Source organism: Argentina silus (assembly GCF_951799395.1).
Source record: "Argentina silus genome assembly, chromosome: 22".
NCBI lineage: Eukaryota > Metazoa > Chordata > Actinopteri > Argentiniformes > Argentinidae > Argentina > Argentina silus.
In genome coordinates, this window is record NC_139676.1 from 6,446,858 (window position 1) to 6,469,619 (window position 22,762).

General features: G+C 43.3%; 3 protein-coding genes across 7 annotated transcripts in view; 1 reads left to right on the forward strand and 2 right to left on the reverse strand.

Moving 5' to 3' along the window:
• krt222 (keratin 222) overlaps positions 1-950 on the forward strand; it is a 25,847-nt gene extending 24,897 nt beyond the window's left edge. For all 4 annotated transcript variants that reach the window (XM_083693894.1, XM_083693893.1, XM_083693895.1 and 1 more), the window contains one exon: positions 1-950. This exon is cut by the window's left edge and continues 1,731 nt beyond it. The gene's annotated coding sequence lies outside the window, so the exon portion shown is untranslated.
• Positions 951-1,479: 529 nt separating this feature from the next.
• LOC310821658 (tensin-4-like) lies at positions 1,480-14,773 on the reverse strand. Its single transcript, XM_083693790.1, has 13 exons — positions 14,716-14,773; positions 11,916-12,166; positions 9,532-9,895; positions 8,878-9,290; positions 8,000-8,083; positions 6,818-6,949; positions 5,784-5,876; positions 4,499-4,576; positions 4,289-4,336; positions 3,690-3,861; positions 3,371-3,439; positions 3,051-3,077; positions 1,480-2,684 (listed from the first exon to the last, which is right to left on the reverse strand). The coding sequence occupies exons 2-13, from the start codon at positions 12,145-12,147 to the stop codon at positions 2,552-2,554; spliced, it is 1,845 nt and encodes a 614-aa protein (XP_083549916.1). The 5' UTR covers positions 12,148-12,166; positions 14,716-14,773; the 3' UTR covers positions 1,480-2,551.
• A 2,212-nt stretch (positions 14,774-16,985) lies between these two features.
• On the reverse strand, positions 16,986-22,311 carry ccr7 (chemokine (C-C motif) receptor 7). 2 transcript variants are annotated; one of them, XM_083693734.1, is made up of 5 exons: positions 22,123-22,311; positions 21,805-21,913; positions 19,896-19,945; positions 18,521-19,264; positions 16,986-18,062 (listed from the first exon to the last, which is right to left on the reverse strand). In XM_083693734.1, the coding sequence occupies exons 2-5, from the start codon at positions 21,854-21,856 to the stop codon at positions 17,721-17,723; spliced, it is 1,188 nt and encodes a 395-aa protein (XP_083549860.1). In that variant the 5' UTR covers positions 21,857-21,913; positions 22,123-22,311; the 3' UTR covers positions 16,986-17,720. The 2 variants fall into 2 exon arrangements, with proteins under 2 accessions (XP_083549860.1, XP_083549861.1); XM_083693735.1 differs by lacking the exon at positions 21,805-21,913.
• Between the last annotated feature and the right edge of the window lie 451 nt (positions 22,312-22,762).

Consider the following 22,762-nt stretch of genomic DNA (forward strand, 5'->3'; position numbering starts at 1 on the left):
TAACCTGTCTTCGCCAGAAGGGGGCAGTATTTGTAAATAGTTAACACTGCATCATCTTGAATGCTTTAATTTTGGGATTGTGGTGTTTGAAGCCCCGTTTGCACAGAGGCACTTCCCGTTACATTACCTGCATTTTACCCGGTGCAGTTGTCTGTGTAACGGGGCTTTATACATAATATATATATATCTGCAGTATACGACTGGTTACATTATATAAGACAAATAAAGATCATTATTTTGCTACGTTTATGAGTTGGCACCAAAGGTACGAAGAGAAAATAAAGTTGTGCATTGCAGTTGGGTGCCTCTGATGTAAAAATAATAATTAAAAAAAAACATGTTTAAAAAAACTTGAACAATGATCTATGCAGTTCGTCATGTGCTTGATGTGCTCCTCTGTGTATACGCTGGTAAAGTGGAAGGTCACTGGAGACCCCCAAACAAACGTTCAGCGCTGGAAAACTCACATGAAAATGGTCATATTTGGCTGTCAAACTTGATCCCACCGCTATGAAATTGAGTAGTGATTATTTCACTTTCCCCATCATCCCAGAAACGGAGACAGACAGTGTGAACAACTGCGCAGGTTAGAAGATTTATTTTAAAAAATATATACAAAAATAATCGATTTTCAGCTATATTAGCGACTCTTAATACATTAGCCAAGTTACTTATCGAATATCAAATACAAATATTTTTATCACGTTCAAAAAATAGCTAAGATAGCTTTATTTACTAGTCTCATATGGAGCTTCCAATACAAACTTGCTACGTTTGTCCCTAGACAGCGTTGGTGTCATAGTATTTTGATTATGATATGATGCAATCACTTTACCAGCGTATTGGAGTAACTTGGAATAGATCAATTCATTTTTGGAGCTCTTTAACTTTAGAATGAAGCATTTACCGCTTTTATCTAACAGTTTCTTCATTTAAATAAAAATAACTCAAATGCTGTCTGGTGATTCTTTCTAACAGAGAAGAAATTGTGTAATTCTCTAGGTTAAGTTTAAGTTTTGCATGATATTGCTTTGGTATTTAAATGTAATGTACTTTAAATGCTTTCAATGTTTCAGTGGTGTGTGTGTGTGTGTGTGTGTGTGTGTGTGTGTGTGTGTGTGTGTGTGTGTGTGTGTGTGTGTGTGTGTGTGTGTGTGTGTGTGTGTGTGTGTGTGACTGGCAGGGTTTGAAACCAGGTACCTCCCGCATGGATGGATGTTATACTAAGAGGCCATCCTCGTGCTAGAAGGGCTATATCTGGGCTTAGAAGTCGCAGGAAGGGCTACTTCCTCACGAGAGCATGATTCCAAATCACCTCCGCTACATGTGGATTTGTGTCAGGTGTGTGTGCGGCAGGGTAGGCTGGTGAAGGTAGAACGAGCCCTTCCTCCGACTTCTACCTCCACATGCCTCCCCTGGTGCGCAGGCCTGAAGATATTAAAGAGGAGGACTCATGCACTGTTCAGTCACTTTTGGCATTAATACGTTTATTATTATCCTCATTATCAAATAGATACATTTATAACATTTATATTCAATGTACAAGAATATACAACACCTGAGAACATATGATATATATATGACATAGTAGTGCAGTGCAGTTTAAAAAAACACAACATTCTTGGCAGTTGGTGTGACGCATAGCAATGGACTCTTCCAATCAAATGACCCATTTAGCACTAGCTCTATGTATCTTTGTTAACCTCTTGTGCTTTGCCACCTCATTGAAATAACAGCTAATACAGTTTTATACCTGGCTTTCCAGCAGCAGTGAAGCTAGCTAGCAGGGGATGACTTCAGGGGAGGCTGGTGGAGGTAGAAATCGGAGGACGGGCTCATTGTTATGCATGAGATAGAATGAACCTCCACCAGCTTCCACTGGATGACTGGTACAGAGCAGTATTGATTTACATCGAAATCTCTTTCCAAGCAAATCATAACGTCATCATTTAACACCTATTATCTATATACAGTATATCTCCCTATCAAACTTATTGGGGGTACCACATTTTTAATGACACCACAATCGTAGCTTTGGTGGTAAGTGCTTGTTTTGTTGAGGCAATGGCTCGCCAGAACTTCAGTATGCAACAGTGAATCGGATCGTTGCATATCATGGTCTCTCCTGTGGAGGACTCTTCAGTAACACTGTATGTGCTCCTCCTCCACGCATTAGAAGCCATTGAAGACCATTAGATGACCGCTGGGTCTGACCTCATAGTCACACATCTGTTCTGGACGACCTCTGTCTATCAGTGATGTCATCATTTGATGTCATCTCGTTCCGTCTCCCCTCTCTGGACTAGGGGGTGTGGCCATATACAGCCATTTCTATCTCTGGACTAGGGGGTGTGGCTAGGGCCTATTGGACACAATATTTTGGGTTAGCTGAGCGGTCTAGTTAGGGCTTGGACACCCTGGTTTGGGTCAGCTGACTGGCCCGGTCAGGGCTTGGACACCATGTGTTCCGTCTCCCCTCTATGAAATGGGGGGCGTGGTCAGCATAGCCTGACTGTATACTGTATCTATCTTTGGGACTATGGGGATGTGGTTACGGCTTGGACACTATGTTTTGGGTCAGCTGGACGGCCTGGTCGCAGGGCTGGAGGGTGTCATACTCTGCAAAGACGTGGCACACGTTCTCCATGCCCGCCTCTGTGCCCTTCGCCACGATGCCAAAGATCCTGCAGGGAGATAAATAGTTATGGTTAGATGGCTAGCTTTCACTCACACAATGGAAAGATACATATCATATCTTGCAGCAGATTTTATGATACAAGCTTATAATAAAGAGTGCTGAAAAGTGCTGGCTGCTCAAAAAGTTTTTCAATTTCAGTTAGACCGCTGAAGAGGTACTGAGTCCATGGAATATAAAGTATTTATCAAGAAAAGAGGTTCTGGACGGCAACTTGATCCCTTCAAAGATGTTTTATTTGTCGATGTGTTCCGGAGATGCTTTGACGTGTCAGCAAATAAAACTTTCTTTGAAGGGATCGAGTTGCCGTCCAGAAGCTCTTTTCTTAATTTATAATGAAGAGTATTATTATTACCTTGCTGGTTTTAAGCCCTTGTTCCACCTGTGAGGATGATAGCGACATAGATACACGTTAAAACAATACAAGGAAGCAGCCTTCAAAGGTCAACTTTAATCCTGATGAGTAATTGAATGTAGACACAAAAACGTTCTGTGAGGATGAGAGAGTCATAGGCTCAGATGAGAACAAGCTTAAATGCATTAGACAACTGTCTTTTGATCTATGTCTGGTAGGTGAATGCGTGCACACACACACACACACAGACACACACACACACACACACACACAGCTAAGTGAATGTATACTCTAAGACAGGTGTTAAAGGGTAAACTCACAGTCTCTTGTCTGGGTCTTCCCCACTGTAGCTCAGCAGGTGGACAGGGTAGTGACGCCTGAAAAAGAGTCTGAGGAGAAACACAGATTGCACCTTTAATTTAGTGAGGCCTAAACGTATGACCATCAACCTGTGGGAGTTGCTATGTCATTTCTCTCAACAAAATGTCATTTAAATTCAGCAGTGGAGGCTGGTGGAGGTAGAAATTGGAGGACAGGCCTTATTTAGCCGTTCTTGGAATAGAGAAACATTTCTTTGATTTAGACTTCTTAAGAGTTGACATTAAGAGTTGACATTTATTGATTTGATTTCATTCTTACTTCCTCTGGACATCAGTTAGAGTGACACCCCTGGGTGTGACCTTGAGGTTGACGATGGAGGGTGAGATGGTGCTGGGATCCTTCTGGAAGATGGCGGTCACGGCCTTCTGCACGGCACACGGTCCCGTCAGCATCTCAGTCGGCACCGCACTCAGGTACAGGAAGTTAGACGCTAGGGGAGGAGGAAGGAGGTACATCAGAAATTTAGTCTATAGGGTGAAACCCATGATTAATTACAGGGGAGCCCGTCCTCCGATTTCTACCTCCAACTCAGGGTTAATTGTCTGATACACGAAGAAGGGTTTTTGCCTTCATACAGTATAGTGAGTTCTTTAAACCCTGCACTCTAAGAATTTTGTAGTAAGAGTCAAACACGCCATTCCCAAACTTCACTTATTATCTAATAACTTCTTTAACCCCATGGAGACCGCCATTGTTGTATAACACATGTATTGTAATGATAATATTAACTAACTAACCCTAACCCTAACCCTAAACCTAACCCTAACTATCGAGTATTACATATCATTGTAATCAGAACACTAGAAATGTTTGTTTTTTTACGTTTTTATTGAAGTGGTTTATTAAAGTGTTCTCACCAGTCTTGGTCACGTCTTCTGATGCTGTTCTGTGCTGTGCTCCCTCCTCTGTAGATACAGTTATAGAAGAGTAAGGGGCTGTTTGATATGATTATGAATGAAACATGCAAAATTTTACATGAAATGAGGAATCGACATGTTTCTTCCACATTCCATGTCTACCTCCACCAGCCTCCCCTGATTCCCCATTCTAGTCTAGTGTAGGCCTACCGTGTGACTGTAGCAGTAGTTTGCAGGGTAGAGCGTAGGCCGTCATGGTGTGTTGGTAGACCAGGGCAGACAGACTACCTGCAGATGGGACACAAACACCAGTCCGGGGGTTACAACTGAACCATAGACCTTGGACCATCAGATGATAGGTGAGTGAGGCTTGTTGGTTCAAGTGATGTCCACAAGGGGGCAGAAGTGATCTTTCTGAGGCTCCACATCACATTTTTGCACCGCTATGATGTCTTGAGGATCGAAGGGAACCTTAAATTTACCAAAAAAATTATTCATAGAATCTCATATAAAATGTGATTGTTTTTCATTTGTGGTACTGTATACAGCAGTGGAGGCTGGTGGAGGTAGAAATTGGAGGATGGGTTCATTGTAATGCATGGAACGGAATAAGGAATGGTATTAAACACATTCCATTCCATGCATTACAATGAGCCCATCCTCCGATTTCTAGCCTCCCCTGGTATACAGTACTAAATTCATATTTCCTGTGTGTGAGTGACAGAAGGTCCTGTACACGTAGGACAACAACACCCCGTATCTATGCTATTGGTTCACACCTCCATGACAACGCATGATAAGGTCCCGATAAATACAACCAGGAGTAATGACCATTCAAGTGTACGCAACACACCCTATGAGATCATATGATGCAATGACCATGGTGTTTCAATGACCTTCTGTGATGAGTAGCCTTGCCTGAGCCCTGATGATCAGGGGAGGCTGGTGGAGGTAGACATCGGAGGATGGGCTCATTATAATGCATGGAACGGAATGTGGAATGGTTTCAAACACAAGCACCTGTGTTTGATATCATTCCTCATTCCATTCAGTAGCAGACTGGCTATCTGGAGCACTGGGAGAATTCACGGTGGACCGGTCGATCTGTGTGTGTGTGTGTGTGTGTGTGTGTGTGTGTGCATGCACAAACTGGTAACCATCAAAACATCTCTGAACAATCCAGAGAAGAAAACAGCACTATTAGCCTGATAGAGGTGACTCAATACATAACAAGTACATCCAATTCTCCTTTTCTCTTTTAACCATGGGTGTGTGCTTTTTATGACCGGTGAAAGTGTTTGATGGAATGACAATTCAAGGTGTGGTAGAAGTCAAAGGTGTAGCCTGCAGGCCTATGTGCATACATGCCTGTCTGCCTGTGTGCATACGTGCCTGTCTGGCTGCGAGTGCGTGTTCATGTACGTGTTTAAAAGAAAATGCGAGTGACAGACCGGCAATTTCTGGTGGTAAAGTCGTATCTGTATCCTGTGCTTACCAAAGTACGGTTCCTGTGCAGAGCCTTTGATGCGAACACCTTTCGCTGAAGATTCAATGAGGAAGTGTCTGATGAGGTCTGAGCTGCCCTCCGCTGCAATACAGAAACACACAGGTCAAGAGAGAGACAGAAGAGATAAGGAGGTTAGCTACTGTACACTTATCTGATACACTATGAGGTTGGACAGATAGCAGGTCAACTGTGACAGGTTTGTGTGTGTGTGTGTGTGTGTGTGTGTGTGTGTGTGTGTGTGTGTGTGTGTGTGTGTGTGTGTGTGTGTCTAACCCTAACCCTAACCCTAACCCTAACATAAAAAATAATAACCACATAATTACATTTTAATTGTACACTTCACAGAGACAATAACCATGTCAGGACTCATATCTCTTCCACAATGACAGACAAGCACACACACACCCTCACACCCTCTCACACACACACACACACACACACACACACACACACACACACACACACACACACGCACACAAACAAATACACACACAACTCATCCAGCCATAAATAAACTGTTGAACTGCTATACAGCCATCTAAATGCCAGAATCTACAGCAAGACTTGAAAGGACCTGATATGGCTTACTTGCACGCACACACACACACACACACACACACACACACACACACACACCTGATATTGCTTACCTAACTCTCTCTGCTAACTTGAGAGGGCATGTCTGTGACATGATTGGTATGTTGTATTTGCACAGCAACAATTATCAAAATATACTAATAGCGATATGTGCAGAAGATGTGGAGGAACCCAAAAGATCATATCTAAAAACATCAACTATGCAAAAAAATTGTATGACAAAAAATGAAAGAATAAAGCAACCTTTTTGGTTGTCCTGAGATCTTTGTTGCAACAGGAGGAAGACTGGAGTACGACTGTGTGTATTTATCTACAGTAGTGGAGGCTGGTGGAGGTAGACATCGGAGGATGTAGTGGAGGTAGAGGTAGACGTCCTGTGATGTCTACCTCCACCAGCCTCCCCTGGTGTACAGTGTTGTATTTACCTGGTTGTCCAGCAGGGGAGATGTTGGCTGGTACTTGCTCCACCTTCATGGCCAGGCCAAAGGAGCCTCTGTAGGAAGTGCTGTCTCTTACCACGAAGGAGCCGGCTGCCTGGTCTCTCAACAGGGCCTCGGCTAGGATCACACACACACACACACACACACACACACACACACACACACACACACACACACACACACACACACACCACAGATAGATAGGTTACAGCTACATCATATCATAGAAACAGCTATTAGCTATGAGCTATGATTACATGCACACACACACACACACACACACACACACACACACACACACACACACATACACACACTCTCCAGCTATAATCACACATCATGGAAACAGCCATCAGCTACAGTATGATCACACACATCATAGAGAGAGACTTCATCTATGATTACATATACCCGTGCACATACACAGCACATGAACAGACTCCAGTTTCAATCAACACCCACACACACACACACACACACACACCACACAGAGACTATAGCTAGGACCACAGATACAGCTCACACACGGTTGCAGAAGTACAGCACAGCACAAAGCATAAAGCACAAAGCACAAAGCAGCCCTGGATCATACTATAGAGCTGTGTCAGATACATACTGTATGTCATAAACTATAAAGTAGTTGATGTACCTTTGAGTTTGACATGGGCTGTATTACAGTAGTCCAAGGTCTGACTATTGTAGTAGACCCAGGATGTATGTAATGTGACTGAATTATTGTGGTAAAAAATACACATATTGCCACATATTTGCCATGTTATGTGTACTGTTACCGAAACCCTGACTCAAACAGGGCTGATAAATCAAGGGTTACCAATGCATGGAACAGAATGAGGAATGGTATATCATTCTGATCTATGCATGACAATGAGCCCGTCCTCCAATTTCTGCCTCCATCAGCCTCCCCTGGATGATAGCACCCCGCACGAGCTGATCTGACACTCTTACTGTAGAAGGAAGTGTACTACTGAATACTGTCTAAGTATTCTCACTTGAAAGGATGTGGTACACAGAGGTGAGAAAAGGATGTATATAGAGACACTGTTATTCCCAATAATATCTTTTATGGAATCTATGGTTGAATTTGTCTTTTTTCACTTACTAGAAATACTAGAAAATCATGATAATGAAATAGAAATAGATTGTCACCTTCGAGCCTGTTGATGTGTGGGCGGAACCATAACTGAGACGTATCCATGACGAATTTCATAGAGGTCTGGCTGCCATGGAAACCTGAACAACCATGAACATAAACAAGTTGAACAGACAGTCAGGGAGACGGTGTTATTGGTTATGCAAATATGGTGAGGCTAGATTCCATATGGATTCCATATGCAGTACCTGTCAAAAGTTTGGACACACCTTGCCAAGAGTGTGCAAAGCTGTCATCAAAGAAAAAGGTGGCTACTTTGAAGAATCTAAAATATAAAACATATTCTGATGTTTAACACTTTCCTACATAATTCCATATGTGTTCCTTCATAGTTTTGATGTCTTCAATATTAATCTACAATGTAGAAAATAATAAAAAATAAAGTAAAACTATTGAATGAGAAGGTGTGTCCAAACTTTTGACTGGTACTGTACACAACTCGTGTTTGATACTATTCCTCATTCCATTCCATGCATTAAAATGAACCTGTCCACCAGCCTCCCCTGACACAATGCAGTACTGTATTGTAAGCCCAAGCTGGGTTTCTACTTCACCTGCAAATGTATGTGCTTATTAAATCTTTCTTCAACTCATTCATTTTAACGCAATTCATGTCCAAATAAATGTAACTATATCAAACCTCTTTTACCAGCAGTGTAAAGACCTTTAATGTCTATACAGTACCTCAAAACTGAACCTTCACTCCAGTCATTCTAAAGCCATATCTTGTGTTTCTTTCTTTCTTTCTTTCTTTCTTTCTTTCTTTCTTTCTTTCTTTTTTCTTTCTTTTTCTCTCTTTCTTTCTTTTCCTCAACGTCCATCCTAATGAAAATACCATAATATAATGAAAAAGATGAGGACCATCAGGACTCACTATGTGGCGAGGCAGGCTTGGAGCTAGGCCTCTGCTGCAGCATGTCCTGTACCAGGGCCTCAGGTGAGCTCTCTGGGCTCAGATCCATCTCTGTGTCTGGGTGTGGAGCTCCATTGACCAGCACCACGGGGATGTCCGTTAGGGACCCGGCCAGGGAGCCTGCCAGGGAGGCAGGGCTGCTGTGGACCCCCGGACTGTGGAGGTGGTGATGGAGGTGGTGGTGGTGGAGGTGGAGGGGTCCAGGGTGATGGTCCAGTGGGGAAGGCCCGGTCGGGGAAGGCTTCTCTGGGCTGTGGCGGCTGGAGAAGGAGGGTTTGGTGGACCGGGAGACCTCGCTGAAGGAACCAGAGGTGCGGTAGAGCAGGACGGACTCTGGGCTGCTGTCACAGTCGTCACTCATCAATGACTGGCAGCTGTGAGAGAGAGAGAGGGAGAGAGAGAGAGAGAGAGAGAGAGAGAGAGAGAGACAACACAGTTACAACACAGTCTTGAGTTCAGAGCATCAGTGAGGATGTCAAGGTCAGTCTGGGGTCATCACAGTATGAGGGGTCCTTGTGATTGGTCTAACTGGCTACTAGTGTATATTCCTTATATGAAGTGACACACTGACACACACACACACACACACACACACACACACACACACACACACACCTGCCCATGATGTAGCTGGTATCAGACCCAGGTGACGTAGATAGCTGTGACGTAGCACTGCTCCTGTGGGAGTGTTGTGACAGACGCAGAGACCCCACCCCCGAGGAGCCCGACCATACCAAGTCAGAGGGGGGCCTCCGGCGGGGCACACTACCACAAGGCAGCGGGGGTCGGGAGGACGAGGAGGAGGAGGGGGAGCTGGAGAAGACCAGAGAGCCTTGCGGACTGCAGCTGGAGCCAGTGTAGAGAGGGATGGGGATACTACGGGATGGAGAGGGAGAGATGGAGGAGGAGTGGTGGCCAGGGGAACAGCCTCTGGGGACCAGGATACAGCTGGAGACATCTTCATCTGGAGAGGAGTCATCTAGAGAGGCAAGAGGGAGACGGGGGTCAAATATATGATACTGTGGGTCAAAGTACAAAGTCTTGAAGAAGGGAAAGGGCTCTAGGATCATATACGGTTCTCTTCTGCTTGTTCCTGTTGGAGAACTGTTTGGTTCTATGTAGAATCCTTTTTGGGTGTCATAGAACACTCTCTGTGTGAAACCAAAAAGGGTTCTACTGTACATGGTACTACAAAGTGTTCTAGAAAGGGACAGCTGAATAACTATTTTCTAACATGAAGGAGTGCTTGCATAAACTGTATCATAAAAGCTGTAAGCCTGAATCAAATCCTTTCCTTACGTGTCATGTTGGAATAGTCATCATCCTGTTATCACAAGTGTTAATCAAATGAAGTATTGTCTTGTTATCAATCAAATGGACTGATTGCCTTTTCAAGAGCTACTTGTTTTTTTCCGAGCTGTGGCAGCAGTGCCTCCTGTACGTAATTTGCAATCTCTCTTGTGTCGTGAACACTCCCTTACCCCACTTCTTTCCCTTTTACAGTCAGTCTCAGTGCTGGTAACATGGGCTCGGCTTTAGGTAAACACTCTCACAAGTGTGCTTTAGACACTTGGGAGGTACAGATGCAGGTACAGGTAGGAGAGGTTAAGAAGGAGTTAAATTACTCCACATCATACAGTTACACACTCGTTCAAGAGTCCCAACCCTGATTCCTCTCAGCTGCCCTAGTACCTGTTTAAACAACAGACACATACCATGCAAATACACCACGTTCCTGGTGGTGCTGTGATAACAGTGCTTTGACAGGGAGAACTTCACCACAGAGGCTTTTCAACTTGTCTTGTCCTCTCTGGGGATATCTTCATCACCTCCTCTGACTCCTCTGTCTGTGGCCTGGCATGGGCCAGCTATTCAAGCGGTCTGGTTTGGTGCCCTGAAGCTACAGTTCAGCTGGGTCTGTCTGTGGTCAGTTTACATAAGGCAAGGCGGCTCGCTGCGTAAGGATGACTAGGGGTGACGTGGAGTGGTGACTCGTCCTCCCGTGGGTCGGGTGTGGCGCTGGGGAGATCTGTTCTGTTCTGTTCTGTTGATGAATCCCTAGATACTGTTACTATCTGGTTTTCCTTTCATTTCGGAGACAGTCAGTCAATTGAGCCCATGCCGTTTGTTCTGCGGTTTGGCTAATAATGAAATGTATGCTTTAGTGGGGGCTCACTGGTTTGAGGTTGCTCAGACCAGATTGAAGCAGCTGATTATGTGTGTGTGTGTGTGTCTGCATCGGTGCATCCGTGTTTTTCCATGTGTGTGCATGTGTGTGCGTGTGCGTGTGCGTGTGCGTGTGCGTGTGCGTGTGTGTGTGCGTGTGTGTGTGTGTGTGCGTGTGTGCGTGTGTGTGTGTGTGTGTGGGTGTGGCTGTGGGTGTGGGTATGGGTGTGCTGTCTGGGCAACATTGTTATTGTTATGTAACATAATTTCAAGTCATTTGGGTAGAATTCCAGCGCTCCAGGCTAGCTCTGAACAATACGCATAACGAAAGTGGTTACCCAATGTTCTGACTGTCTCACTCCAACTCACACGGAGATGGGTTTCATTTTTGTTTATAAATCCTGGAAATCTACTACTTGTATTTCCTGGAAAACTACCTTTAGGCTGATTCTGATGACAGCCAATAGAATAGTCTCAAGTCTTCTGATAAGTCTACTGTAACGTAAGAAGTTGGTGAAATAGCTGAAATCAGGGGAAGCTGGTGGAGGTAGAAATCGGAGCACAAGCTCATTGTAATGCATAGAATGGAATGAGGAATGGCATCAAACACGTGTTGATACCATCCTCCGATTTCTACCTCCACCAGCCTCCCCTGCTGTAGGTGCTACACACAGTGAGTTGGTATATGAGCCAAGCGGATCTTGATACTGATAGAGACATAACTAGACTAGGTTAGTTTGAACAGGAGATAGAAAGCAAATGCCAAGATGTACAGTGGCATATTCAATACCAATTGTGTTTAGTACTATATATGTGTCCCCTCATCTCCCTACCTGTATGCAGGCTGGTAGACGGGTGTCTCTTGTTTATTGCGATGGGTTCAAACGTGGGGTCCAGTTCTAGAATGAGCTGGTTCAGGTTCTCCAGAGAGGCGTCTAGTTCGAGGTCGGCGTCACTGCAGTCATTGCTCGGGGCCAGCAGCTGGCTCGGACTTGGACTGGTCTGGCCCATCCTCAGAATGTGATTTGGTATGAGGTGGGACATGCTTTCAGTCATAGGCATCATGTTAAAAGAAGCTCTGAGTCTGAAATGGAGAGAGAGAGAAAGAGCGAGAGAGAGAGAGAGAGAGAGAGAGAGAGAGAGAGAGAGAGAGAGAAAAGAACAGAGGAAGATAGGATGGAGAGATTAGTGTGAGAGAAATCACTTTGGTATCAATTGGATGATTAAATGTCCAAAACACAGTACATATGACAGCTCTGCACATCTGTGCAACTGCCGACCTTTCAATGTGCCGATTGCATTTACAAAATTAAAATAACTTTACATATTCATATCCTGTCTTGGTATTACCAGTACAATACATACATCAATCATCTGATATATACACAGAGAGAATAGATCAATAGATTAATATATTCATTAAAGGCATTACAGTACATTGCAAAACAGTTAATGCGTGAGTCAGTACTCAATAGATTCAGTACAAGCAGATCATTATCCACCCATTAGTTTGATGATTCATACTCTTATCGCCTATTCACTGTGAACCTACACAATCTTATTAGGCTCTAGATTGTTGAGTACATACTTGAGTTCATTACCCCAACACATTGTGTCCCAGTTTCACCCGGGGGGGAGGCTGGCGGAGGTAGAAATCAGAGGACGGGCTCTGTTCCATGCATTACAATGAGCCCGTCCTCCGATTTCTGCCTCCACCAGCCTCCACAGCTCCAACTCAGCCCTAAGCCCTGCCCAGCCCAGTCTACACAGACAGGACAGGAGGCAGGCCTGTGAACTCTACATCAACCCTTCATCTTATTGTTTAATAAAGGTCATCTTTTTAGGATCCTGGTGAAAGAAGAAGAATTGAGTAAATATGTGAGGCAATGGTAGACTAATGTAATAGGTTCATTCAGTTCAGTTCTTTGTTTCAATGAGACCTGACCTCTGTACAGGTATGTGTGTTCTTGATTACTGTATTAAACTGCCACTGGTGATTACAGTAAGAGACAGTTGTTGGTGTCCTGTTAGTTAAAATGGATTGATAACCAGGATTGTCAAGAGACAATAGAGCAAGCAGCCATTTATAATTAAAAAAAACCTCAAGCCTCCTTCAAGGAAGAAAGAGGGTGGACTCTGTATTCAGTTAAGTCAGTTAAGCTTTCAGAAGAACATATCAAATATCGTATTAAAGTGTGTTTAGTTTAAATTGAATATTCTATATTTGTGATAATTCAACAGTTAGTTGTATCTCTCTTCTCCTCTGTTAAATATAAATATTGTCTCAGCCCCACCACAGGTATGATACAAATACACTACCTCACACACAAACACACACACACACACACACACACACACACACACACACACACACACACACACACACACACACACACACACACACACTCCCATACTACCTAGCTATAGGTTATGTTTCAGTGTCGCAAGTGGTTTATCAATTCCCTTCATCTACAGCACATCCCACACAGCTATATGTATATACACACATGTTAAAGGAATTCATCCTGGAAGTCTGACACACACACACACACTCTTGTAAAAGTAAGGGAGTATGAGATGAGACACCCAGAGGAAAGGGTGTGTAGAGAGCAGGTGCTCTGTCAGTGCACTCTGCCCCCTTCTCCCTCTCCCCCTCCCCCACACTCCCCCCTCAGACAGGGTGCGGCCCTCTGTGAGTCACGGAGCCTCTGTGGTGGTCGCCGTGACAACGCCGCCCGTGTTGTCCACCCAACACACAGTAGCACTCACAGCAGAGCGTAGGTTTGGTCCAGGGGAGGCTGGTGGAGGCAGAAATCGGTGGACAGGCTCATTGTAATGCATGGAACAATGAGCCCGTCCTCCGATTTCTACCTTCACCAGCCTCGCCTGGTTTGGACGTTTGATTTAGCACTAGCATTTACAGTCAACAGACATAATTTGAGTTTGAGTGTGTGTGTGTTTGTGAGTGAGGTGAATGAGTGAGTGTGTGTGTGTGTGTGTGTGTGTGTGTGTGTGTGTGTGTGTGTGTGTGTGTGTGTGTGTGTGTGTGTGTGTGTGTGTGTGTGTGTGTGTGGTACAGTATACATTATAGCCTACATAATAATAGTATCAACACAAATTGTAGTCTGTGTGTATATACTCTGACATTATATCGACCTACAGTGTATATAATAGATCATCTATACACAGTCTGTATGCTCATTCATATCCAGTGTATACACACACAATACAAATACTGTACATTCTAAATAGAGAGAGTGTCTACTGTAGAAAAGACCCACATTCCAGTGTAAACGTTTCATCACAGACTAGACAGAGTGAAGAAATACATTTGTGGAAATATAGCCACAGGGTTACTATATACTTATGCAATAAGTGAGACACTTAGTTATTCTGTTGCCATGGGGAGAAACTCTTCAACTGCACTCTGCAGTTGAAAAAGCACAAGGTTGTACTGTATACATGATTTGAGTATGAATCTATTTCGGAAATATCATCTAATGTCTCAAAACATTTTCAGATTCTCATTCAATATCTTCACTTTGTCATGCCTTGAGTTAAGCTTCTTCCTACTTTCTGTATAGCTGCTCTGTTGCAGAAATATTTAGAATATTTAGAATAGAAACGTCTTACCTGTTTCTCTGCTTGTCTTGATCTCAGTGTGTAAGTTAGAGGGGTTGTCTGTACCCCTTCAGTTTCTGTAATAACTCAGTACGTGTGTTGAATGCTTTTATTGATAGTTCCCAACCCCTCCCACTGTGGGCCAATCAGAAGCCAGGATCATAAGCTCTTGCATCAACATTCTGGGTTCGGCCTTATGACATCATGACCGAAGGAAGTTCACAGCCTCAAGGGATACTATAGAAGGGAACTCTAAACTGTAACACGTTTGATGTATTTTACAACTGTGTTTGCACAACAATATTATTTTATTACTATTTACACCATTCTAAATGTCAAAGGTTTACACAGATAAACAACTCCCACACAGTAACATATCCAGTTTGACGTTCAGAAAACAGTCAAAGTGCAGTTTCTTTTTTTTTTTTTTTTACCTTTATTTTAGCAGGGAGTCGCATTGAGAGCAAGGTCTCTTTTACATGGGAGCCTTGCATACACACAGTTTACAATAATACATAATACACATACAAAATTACAACATAATAAAACACAATCAGGAAAAAACAAACATATTTTTCAACAAAGCGATCCTCAATCAAAAGTTTAAACTGCCCTAGTCTTGCCAGAACAACCAATTAAAACGGATTCTGCAGATTGTTCCAGCAGTGAGGTGCACCACAACTAAAAGCGGAACCTCAAGAATTAACCAACTCTGAGAACGAGTTAGGTCATTTATGTTCTTGAATTTCAATAATGAGGTTAGGTAAGCTGGGACTTTATGCAGTAAGGCTATATACACAAAAAGGGAGTAATTAAGAGATCTACGGGACTTTAACAAGGTCCAGCCAACTTTTTTTATAAAGTATGTAGTGATGAGTATTAAAACTATCATCGGTGATAAAAGGAAGGGTATGGTCGACAGCATCCAAGAAGGTAATGACTGTTGCACTTCTGCTGACATCATCATAATCAAGCACTGGCATGAAAGTTGCTTGCACAATCCGCTGTCTGCGGTTTCCGGAAAGGCAAGGTCTATTCCAGGCATATGGGTCCTCCATATGGTCATCATGGACCAGAATCTCAAAGGAATATTTCCAACATCTTGTGACATCAACGCCACGAAGAATTGAACCTGTTTTGAGAGCAAAGGGAGGCCCTACCCAGTATTCCTAATAAAGTGTTCGGTGAGTGTAAGTGGGGACACATTCAATGGGTGCACCACCTGAAGTATAAAATGAATACATTTTTCTGTGATTCGGTAAATAACATATCTTTTGTTTTTCCAGCGTTGAGCACCAACCTCAGCCGAACAAATGCTCTCTGCAGGACAGTGTATGCAGACTGTAAGTCAGAAAGAGCCTGGTAAATCGTGGGGGCATTTACAATTATTGACAAATAATCCAATATTGTTTATGTAAATAATCAAAAGAGCCAGACCAACCATTGATCCTTGTGGAACACCCTTTGTTATGTTCAGAAAACCTGATTTAACACCATCAGTTAAGACAAACTGCATTCTGTCTGTTAAATAATTTTCAAACCATCTACATGAAGCCTGGTCCAGCCTTGTCATGGTTATGGTACCATCTGAGGCTCAATAGGAAGCCCCAAGGTACCAAGCTGGTACTTCTGAGTATACATATACTGAGAGAGAGAGAGAGAGAGAGAGAGAGAGAGAGATACTGAGAGAGAGAGAGAGAGAGAGAGAGAGAGAGAGAGAGAGAGAGAGAGAAACTCTCCATATCTGAGATTACCAATAGTTAAATCAATGTACACATACAGTAGTCTACTCTTACAGTACCAGCTTGGTACCGTGGGGATTCTATTGAATTTGATTTCGGGAGACTCTAAACTAGATGAGTGTGAATTTTGCTGTGACATCAACCACATGCTGTGGTTCCCTCTTTGTTCTTTTGTATTTACAATGTGTGGATGCTGCATGTAGTGATGTAGTGATGTAGTGATGTAGTGATGTAGTGATGTTGTGATGTAGTGATGTAGTGATGTTGTGATGTAGTGATGTTGTGATGTAGTGATGTAGTGATGTTGTGATGTAGTGATGTTGTGATGTAGTGATGTAGTGATGTTGTGATGTAGTGATGTAGTGATGTAGTGATGTTGTGATGTAGTGATGTAGTGATGCAAGTGATCCATACAATGTGAGCAGTTTGGTTGTCTAGAAAAGAGCGAAAAAAATATTCAATTATTATTATGAATGAATATTCTTGTAGCCAGTAGTAAAAACAGGTTGCTGTGGTGTAGGGGATTATAAGAGAACTTGAAATATTTCAATATTTTATTTACAAGAACAAAAAGTTAAGGGACATTACAGCAAATAAGAAATTACAAAAGACACGATAAGTAGCAGCTCTCAATAGTAGGAGAAACTCTATAACTCTATAACTCTATAACTCTATAACTAGGACACATTCAAAATCATAGAAATGTAATTAATAGAACACATTCCCTCAGACTTAATGGTAATAGCCAAGATAATACTGTATACTAGAAATGCAGTTTTTACCTCTTCAATGTTTCTGTAGAAACATGTGTAACAGTTTCGACACTTTCTATACAACACTTGTAACAGTTAGTACAGTAAATAGAAATATATACAAGCACGTCCCACATAGCATAACATATTCAAAAAGGCATTCTTAATATGTTACATGTTGTACAATACATGGAGTTGTACAGATGAATGTCCATGGATGGTAATGGGGGGTAAGGATTCAGGGGTTCATAGGTCAAATCCATGGTGAAACAGCTCATTTGACAGAAGGGGGGCCCACGGCAACAATGTTTTTTTTCAATTCAGTCATTCTCTACGTTATTAATATCAATTACAGTGCATTATGTTTTCTTTTGGAAGTAGAAATCCGAGGACGGGCTGATTGTAATGCATGGAACGGAATTAGAAATGGTATCGTGTTTGATGAGACCGTCCTCCATTGCTGTGGGTTGTGGTGGTCTCTGTCATGTTTATGGGTTGTAGGTTGTGGTGGTCTCTGTCATGTTTATGGGTTGTAGGTTGTGGTGGTCTCTGTCTCCATGGGGGCGGAGCTTCTTCTTCTCCCTAGGGTGTACCTGTAGAACCTCGCTTGGCTCACACAGCCCAGGTCCTTCATCAGCTTCAGCAGGTCGTTGCGGAACTTCACCCCCACAAAAGCGTACACAAACGGGTTGAGGCAGCAGCGGAGGAAGGCCAGACTCTGGGTCACGTCGGAGGCGAACATGAGGCCGCTGTCATAAGAGCAGTCTTTACTGCCCCCGTTGGCCGTGTCAAGAGTGGTCAGGAGGAGGACAATGTTGTAGGGCAATTGGCAGAGGAGGAAGACGAGCACCACTGCGAAGATGACCTGCAATAATGTAACGCAATAATGTAATGTAATAATTAATTAATTAAATCATTCATTCAACCGTTATTTATACAGGTAAGTCAATTAAGAAGATTCTTATTTGTAATACACGTCATATAAATGGCATACAGTACTGTTACTACTGCTACTGTTAAGTGGTCCCATAGGGAATTGAACCTCCAACCTAAGCACACATCCCACAACTCTACCAAATGAGCTACACAGGACCATACTAAACCATGTATGGCCATGATCTTATATGACAGATGGGTTTCGAACCCAGGTCTCCCACGCTGGAGACCCAAGCATCTACTATTAAACCAAAAGGAGATTCTCTAGATCTGAGGGCAACACTTGAGTCTTCATCTCTCTGGCAGGGCTACCTATGAGAGAAGCATGATTCCAAATCACCTCCTGTACACATACAGTACATAACCGCAACATTGCATAGACATTACCTTGATAGCCTTGTTCTTCTCGAAGCTCCGCGCCTGGCACAGAGTCCTCACAATGGCGCTGTAGCAGAACCCCATGACCAGGAGGGGCACGGCGAACCCCAGCACCATCTGACTGACCTGGATGCCCACGCGGAGACTCCCTGATTTGCCCGTGGGGTACGGTGTGCAGGTCCGGTTGCTGATGTTGGTGTAGGTCATCTCCGGAACGGAACAGAAGACCGCCGTGAACCAGATGATCACGGATGACACCTTGCTGAATAACACAGCCCGTGTGCGGTGGCGGTGGGCAGAGACCGCCTTGGCGATGGCCAAGTAGCGGTCGATGCTGATTAAGGTCAGGAGGAACATCCCACTGTAGAAGCTGACTTTGTAGGCTGTGTGCATGATTTTGCACGTAGCCAGGCCTAACACCCACTCCGTCATGGAGTTGGCCGCCCAGAAGGGGAGAGAGAAGGCGAAGAGGAGGTCGGCGACGGACAGGTTGAGGAGGTAGACGTCCGTCATCGTCTTGAGGCGCTTGAAGTAGAAGTAGGTGAGGATGACCAGTATGTTGCCGGTCAGACCTAGGAAGCAGAGTAAGGTGTAGAACGTTGGCATGAACCAAGAACGGAAGTTGCGGTTGGAGGACTTCTGGCACTCCTGGGCCCAGTCACTGTAGTCAACGCTGGTATCGGTGATGTCCTCGTAATCATGCTCTGTCGTGGACGTGAAGGTGGTCACGTTTTCATCGTGAGACGAACACATCTGGAACAAAGACAAGTAGGGACATGTCAATCATGGTCAAGGGGCTTTAGGGTATTTGGGGGATTTCCAAAAAATATATTAAAATGTATTCATTCTATTTGTTTTCCCTATTTGTCATCGTTATGATATAGGTGTTGATGTGCTGTTTGAATGTGGGAGTTCATATAATTTTTGGGAGTTTTAGGTTCAGAGGAAAGTAATTGAAAACGTATTTGACTTTGGTGAGTTTGGTCTAGTGGTTAGCACTGCCGAAAGATGGGTGTCTGAATTAAAGCAGACGCCACCTACGGACCACAACTCCTGGGCACGTATTTACAAAGCGTCTCAGAGTCATAATGCATCTTTTACCCTCTTTTGTTTTTTACCACACATAGTCTGTCATTCAAGAGCAAAACACACCAACTGTCAGGAAGTGGTCAGGTTATGTCAGGGGGCCTGATTGCTAGAGCTGATCTAATATCAGGTCCCCACGTCACTATGGTCTTATTCATTATGATCTACCGTTTCCATGGTTATGTGTGTGCAGTTGCTATCAAGTGGATTTATCACTGATTTGATGATCTGGATAATGATTCTGGTTGGTTTGAAGTGTGAATGTTAACATCCAACTAAGCTTGTGTCTTTGTCTTACCTCAAAGTAGAAGGTGCAAATCAGCAGAGCTGTTGCACGGACTGGGATCCCTGGAAATCAGAAAGAATGTGGTTTAAAAACTATGACCGTGACCGGATCAAGACTACCATACCTGTAGGCCAGGGAAGGCTGTTGGAGGTATACATCTAAGGACGGGCTCATTGTAATGCATGGAGCGGAATGAGGAATGGTGTTGAATGGTGTCAAACACACATCTTCATTCTGTTCCATGCATTACAATGAGCCCGTCCTCTGATTTCTACCTCCACCAACCTCCCCTGAGACTACCATAGGCCCTGGGCCTAAACACCCCCACGCACACACTGAACTCACTACAACAGATAATGCCGACATGTATAAATGACATACATGTAACAAGAACTGTGTTATACCACTAACATGCACCATCATCAGAACATACTACCAGAGATGACCAAGTGTTATCATAGTCATCATGTTCAAGGGTGTTGAAACTGAAACAGCTCCTAATGGGCTGATTTGATGACTAAGGAACACAGCTTTGGGGAGAGATGAAGATCCACTACAGTGTGTAGACTTTGTCACTTATGAAACAGTTGGGTATAGTTATTTCTCATTTCTCAGTAATTTAACCTGTTTTTATAAGAATGTTTATAACAATGACTCAAATCTCAGTTTCATGGTAGTTTTTCATGGTTATTCCCCCCTTTGTCCCTACACTACCGACTGTAGGTTTTTCACCCTTCACCCAAGGCGCCCTTTGAACTGTAGAACTGAAACAGAATCTGATCTGATATTCTTCATGTATGCAAATATGCCTTGTCTAGAAGCTTCCACTAAGCCAATCAGCGGACAGGATATATGTAGCTACCATCATAATAGCCTTTCCTCAATGGTTAGGAACATGACTCCTCATGTCCTCTCCTCCGTCCTCCACTCGCGTCCTACTGAAAAAAACATATTGGAGAAGATCTAGGTTCCTCCCCTTACATATCCTGCTCCAATGCTTTTTGAGGACAAAGTGGAGTGGAGGACAGAGGAGAGGACGCATTGAGAAAAGGCTATTGTCTCAACCTTTCAGAACCTTTCAGGGGAGGAGGACACCTGGTGGTACGAAAGGGAATGCACCCATTGATTGGCTGTATAAGGTGTGATGTCAATGTCTATAGCCTACTATCCTAGCGTGATATGACAAACATTGAAACAAAACAGTACTTTGGTTATTGTTGTGTTGTTTTTAAAGAGAAAGAAATATAGAAACAAATAGTGGTGTCACAAAATCCCCCATCTTGAGAAGTGACTCACTCACAAAATGAAGAACCATGTTTTAACAGGGGCTGTACCTGGCTGGCATCACAGACTTGCAAACCTGGTATCAATTTCAGCTCTGGCATTTACAGCTATACTGAATGGAAACTCTTTTATGAACAGTTACAGTAATTTAATGAAGCTTACTTTCCAGTTAGTATCAGATGATTTGACTGGTTCACCAAGAAAAAATAAATAAATAAATAAGAAGTATACGCTGAATTTGCTCAAACAACTACACAGTGTGGTATTCCACTGCTAGTTTGTTATAAGCATGTTTAAAGTGTAAAGAGATTTCTGACATAGAGGTACGTTCCCTTTTTAACCAACAGGAAGTACACATATTATTGGCCACAGACATGCGACAGTAAGCCTGACACTGTTCAGTAAAACATACCCTACAGTATAACTTTCTATGCACTGGTGATATACAAGCTTTTTTGTATAAAATGCATAGATATTGATAAACAATAGTGCCTTTTTGAGAGGAAAAATGAAACCCCTACAGTATTAAAGGTCTACTCAGAAGAATATCCATTATAATGCATGGAATGGAATAAGGAATGGTATCAAACACATGTGTATAGGGGCGCTTAGTGGCGTAGCACACTAATACGCTTACCACGTAATTGCAAGGTTCCTGGTTCGATTCCGACCCTCGACCTATCTTGCATGTCTCACATCCTCCCTGTCAATCTCTGCTGTCTCTATCCCAATAAAGCAGAAATGCCCTAAAAACATATTAAAAAAATAAATAAAAGGTACTAAGTTTAGGGAAGGAATATGTGTATGAGGTACTAAGTTTAGGGAAGGAAATAATTGACATGACAGCTTATAGTATATACTGTACAGTAGGTTACCATGTTTCACACTACAATTTACATTAGGAGTACAGTATATTGAAATCACTTTCAAATGATGATGTATCAGTCAAACTCACCATTGGTAGTCATGTTGATTCAGCTACTCTCTCTCTCTGTCTCTCTCGCTGTCTCTCTCCTTCTCTGTCGCTCTCTCTGTCTCTCTCGCTGTCTCTCTCTCTGTCTCTCTCGCTCTCTCTCTCCTTCTCTGTCGCTCTCTCTGTCTCTCTCTCTGTCTCTCTCGCTGTCTCTCTCTCTGTCTCTCTCTCTCTCTTAGCAGACAGGTGGTGAAAGTGGTGAGAGGTTTACTATATATATATGGAGGTTTTGTGTGTGCGTGTGTGTGTGTTTGTGGGTGCGTGTGTGTGTGTGTGTGTGTGTGCGTGTGTGTGTGTGTGTGTGTGTGTGTGCGTGTGTGTGTGTGTGTGTGCGTGCGTGTGTGTGTGTGTGTGTGTGTGTGTGTGTGTGCGTGTGTGTGGGTGGGTGCGTGTGTGTGTGTGTGCGTGCGTGCGTGTGTGTGTGTGTGTGTGTGTGTGTGTGGGTGCGTGTGTGTGTGTGTGTGTGTATGTGTATGGTTCTGCTAGGTTTTGAACTCATTGAATTGCTTGAGCTTTGAAAGAAAAAAAGCCAGTCTTCGTTCACACCTTCTCTGCTTCACCGCCCCTACATACAGTTGAATAACCTGAATAGAGAGAAGACCATGCCAAAACTGTTGTTTTC

What these genes read in the sequence shown, in the direction of transcription:
- ccr7 (XM_083693734.1), bottom strand. Translation starts at nt 21,856, where the DNA reads ATGCAAGATAGGTCGAGGGTCGGAATCGAACCAGGAACCTTGCAATTA. An exon ending in TTTGCACCTTCTACTTTGAG is followed by an intron (nt 19,265 to 19,895) that starts GTAAGACAAAGA and finishes TCTTTGTTCCAG; the next exon opens with ATGTGTTCGTCTCACGATGA. An exon ending in AGAAGAACAAGGCTATCAAG is followed by an intron (nt 18,063 to 18,520) that starts GTAATGTCTATG and finishes ACATTATTGCAG; the next exon opens with GTCATCTTCGCAGTGGTGCT.
- LOC310821658 (XM_083693790.1), bottom strand. Translation starts at nt 12,147, where the DNA reads ATGATGCCTATGACTGAAAGCATGTCCCACCTCATACCAAATCACATT. An exon ending in GTCTACCAGCCTGCATACAG is followed by an intron (nt 9,896 to 11,915) that starts GTAGGGAGATGA and finishes TTGCCTCTCTAG; the next exon opens with ATGACTCCTCTCCAGATGAA. An exon ending in CAAGCCTGCCTCGCCACATA is followed by an intron (nt 8,084 to 8,877) that starts GTGAGTCCTGAT and finishes ATGGTTGTTCAG; the next exon opens with GTTTCCATGGCAGCCAGACC.